The 3,027-nt window shown below is 52.2% G+C and overlaps 1 protein-coding gene across 1 annotated transcript in view; it reads right to left on the bottom strand.

The window, feature by feature from the left end:
- Positions 1-788: 788 nt before the first annotated feature.
- The window catches only part of NTHL1 (nth-like DNA glycosylase 1), a 9,602-nt gene continuing 7,363 nt past the window's right edge, over positions 789-3,027 (bottom strand). The window contains exon 4 of the mRNA XM_015415600.1: positions 789-1,208. Within this exon, the coding sequence (XP_015271086.1) occupies positions 1,085-1,208 (124 nt within the window). The 3' untranslated portion in view covers positions 789-1,084. The remainder of the gene's footprint in view (positions 1,209-3,027) is intronic.

The following is a 3,027-nucleotide window of genomic DNA, read 5'->3' as shown; positions in this document are numbered from 1 at the left end:
CCAAGCAGAGGCTCTGCCACTGAGCCACAGCCCCTCTTGACAACTCTCCAGGGTCTCAGGCAGAGATCTTTCCCATCACCTCCTGCCTGGGCCTTTTTAACTGGAGATGCTGCCGGGCACTGAACCGGGGACCTTCTGCATGCCAAGCAGAGGCTCTGTCACTGAGCCACAGCCCCTCTTGACAGCTCTCCAGGGTCTCAGGCAGAGGTCTTTCCCTTTACCTCCTGCCTGGGCCTTTTTAACTGGAGATGCTGCTGGGGACTGAACCTGGGACCTTCTGCATGCCAAGCAGAGGATCTGCCGCTGAGCCACAGCCCCTCTTGACAGCTCTCCAGGGTCTCCGGCGGAGGTCTTTTTCATCACCTCCTGCCTGGTCCTTTTTAACTGGAGATGCTGCTGGGGACTGAACCTGGGACCTTCCGCCTGCCAAGCAGAGGCTCTGACACTGAGCCACAGCCCCTCCACAAGCAAAATAATGGCCTGCTACCCAAACACCCAAACTAGCTAGCCAGTTTAGCAAGCTCTGGCTTCCAAACAGTAGCTTCCAACCCTTTGAAGACAGCAGCTGGGAACATGCAAACTGAATTTGTAGGTCCCTCCATTTACTTGCAAATGTTCGTTTTCACCCCACAGACGAGTGGCTTGTTTTAGCCTGGCCTTGTCTGATGTAATGTGCAGCTCACAGCACAGCCACTGGAAATGAGAGGTGTGCGGCTGAATGTGCCAAAGGAATCCAAGGGGACAAAAACCTGAGCTTGAAAATAATGCATTTTATTCATTAAACCGCTTTCTACATTGTATATCCCCTTGCTAAAGGAGGAGTCCTCCAAGTACAGTCTGGGATGCCAACCCCGAATCATCTCTATGGTCCTCTTGTATAAGGATGGTCGCCATTGATCCTGTTCCACCAGCACATTATGGAGGGGAATGCCGGAAACTGCACAGTTTGGGATTAGATCTGACCCCTTCTGCCAGGCCGCTGTCCCAAAGGAGATGGGTGCTCACCTTCACGGGGGTCTTCCTCCCCCAATCAGTGGGCGATCAGCAGTGCCAACGGGAACGGGCATGGCAAGCCTTTTGCTTCTCAGCGCTTCCCGGAAGCCGGGCAGATGTCCCTGTTGAGGCAATCACCGCATCGCGGGCTTATGGGCAAGCAGATCTGTTGGCCAAACCCAACCAGGAGCCAGTTGATCTCGCTCCAGAGCTCCCTGGGGAAAAAAGAGAGAGAGACAAAGAGAAGGAACAAGAACTTGTAGGCCCAAACGGGTTAGAAATAAGAGAAGAACACAAAAACCCCAAGAGATAGATCAGGATGGGTAGCCGTGTTAGTCTGTCTGTAGCAGTAGAAAAGAGCAAGCGTCCCAGGGGCACCTTAAAGACTAACAAAATTTGTGGCAGGGGAGGAGCTTTCGGGAGTAGCTGCTCACTTCCTCAGAAAAGAGCAAGAGTCCGAGTGGCACCTTAAAGACTAAAAAAAATTGAGGCAGGGGAGGAGTTTTCATGAGTTGGTGCTCACTTCTTCAGATAGATCAAGATGAATCACTCCAAAGTTGGCTCTAAGGCAGCGGTTGTCAAACTGCGGGTCAGGACCCAGAGGTGGGTCGTGGTTCCCTTTGCAGGTAAGTCCCGAGGCCAGGAGGGAAGAGGTGGGACATGCTGAGCAGGTACTCCTTTGCATATTAGGCCACACACCCCTAATGTAGCCAATCAGGGGGGTGTCGCTTAATATGCAAATGAGTACCTGCTACAAAAAGAGCCCTGCCGCGGTGCCGTGAGGAGGTAACTGAGGACTTTGCTTTTGCATCAGGTGTGAAATGGTCACGGAGAGCAGCCTGTCAGTCTTTAGTGCTATGTACTTTACGATACTAAAAACATGAAAGATAAAATACAAACGAGTATAGTACTATGTACTTTACAATTCTAAAAACATGAAAGATAAAATACAAACGTGTTCGCCGTTAACTGATGTGAAGATTCCTACATTTGACGACAGGGAAGGAGGGAAGCAGGGAGGTGTGGTCTTGCAAATGGGTCTGGAAGACGGTTGCCAGCCTCCAGTTCTCCTGGAATCACAAGTGATCTCCATTCTCCTGGAATCGATCTCTAGACCAGTGTTCCCTCTAAGCTGAGTTAGTGTGAGCTAGCACAGTTTTTTAGACTCCCGCTCAGGAAGGAGGGCTCCAGAGCAAACTCATTGATGCAGTAGCCAAATCACTCGCTCACAACCTTAATGCCAGTCGCTCACAAAGTAGAATTTTTGCTCACAGCTTAGAGGGAGCATTGCTCCAGACTAGAGGCATTAGTTGCCCCGGAGAAACTGGCGGCTTTGGAGGGCGGGCTCTATACAAGGTTGAGTTCCCTCCTGCCCACAAACCCTGCCCTCCCCAATCTCCACCTTCAAATCTCCAGGAATTCCCCCACCCTGGAGCTGGCAACCCTAGTCTTGAAAGGTACGATCAGTTTAGAAGAGGGCCCGGTTTCCGAGCGTTTGAGGCCCACGGCTCTAAGCCCTGCGCCTTTCGAGCAGTGTTGAGCGAACTTCCTCAGAAGAAGAAGAGGAGGAAGAGGAGGCGGGATTTATACCCCGCCCTTCACTTCTCGAAGGAGTCTCTGAACGGCTTACCATCTTCTTTCCCTTCCCCTCCCCACAACAGACACCCTGTGAGCAGTGTTCCCTCCAGGGGTCATTTCGTAGAAAAGAGGTGCAACCACTCCAAAGTTGGCTCTAAGGCCGTGGTTGTCAAACTGCGGGTCGGGACCCAGAGGTGGGTCGTGGTTCTCTCTGCAGGTAAGTCCCGAGGCCAGGAGGGAAGCCCATTAGCGTAACTTATTTGCATATGCCACACCCCCTGACATCACCGGAAGTGTGTCAGAAGGCAACACCCACCGCTCAGGCTCCACTGGACTGTTTTGGATTGCTAGCTATTGGGGAGGAGGGGGGGGACGTGCAGATCTGTCCTCTCAGAGGAGGGAGAGCTTGTACCTGAATAAAACTTGGGCTTAAAGGTGCCACTGGACTGTTTGGGG

This window comes from Gekko japonicus, unplaced genomic scaffold (assembly GCF_001447785.1).
Source record: "Gekko japonicus isolate JY-2015 unplaced genomic scaffold, Gekko_japonicus_V1.1 scaffold2547, whole genome shotgun sequence".
Classification (NCBI taxonomy): domain Eukaryota; kingdom Metazoa; phylum Chordata; class Lepidosauria; order Squamata; family Gekkonidae; genus Gekko; species Gekko japonicus.
This window is presented reverse-complemented; position numbering and strand designations above follow the sequence as displayed.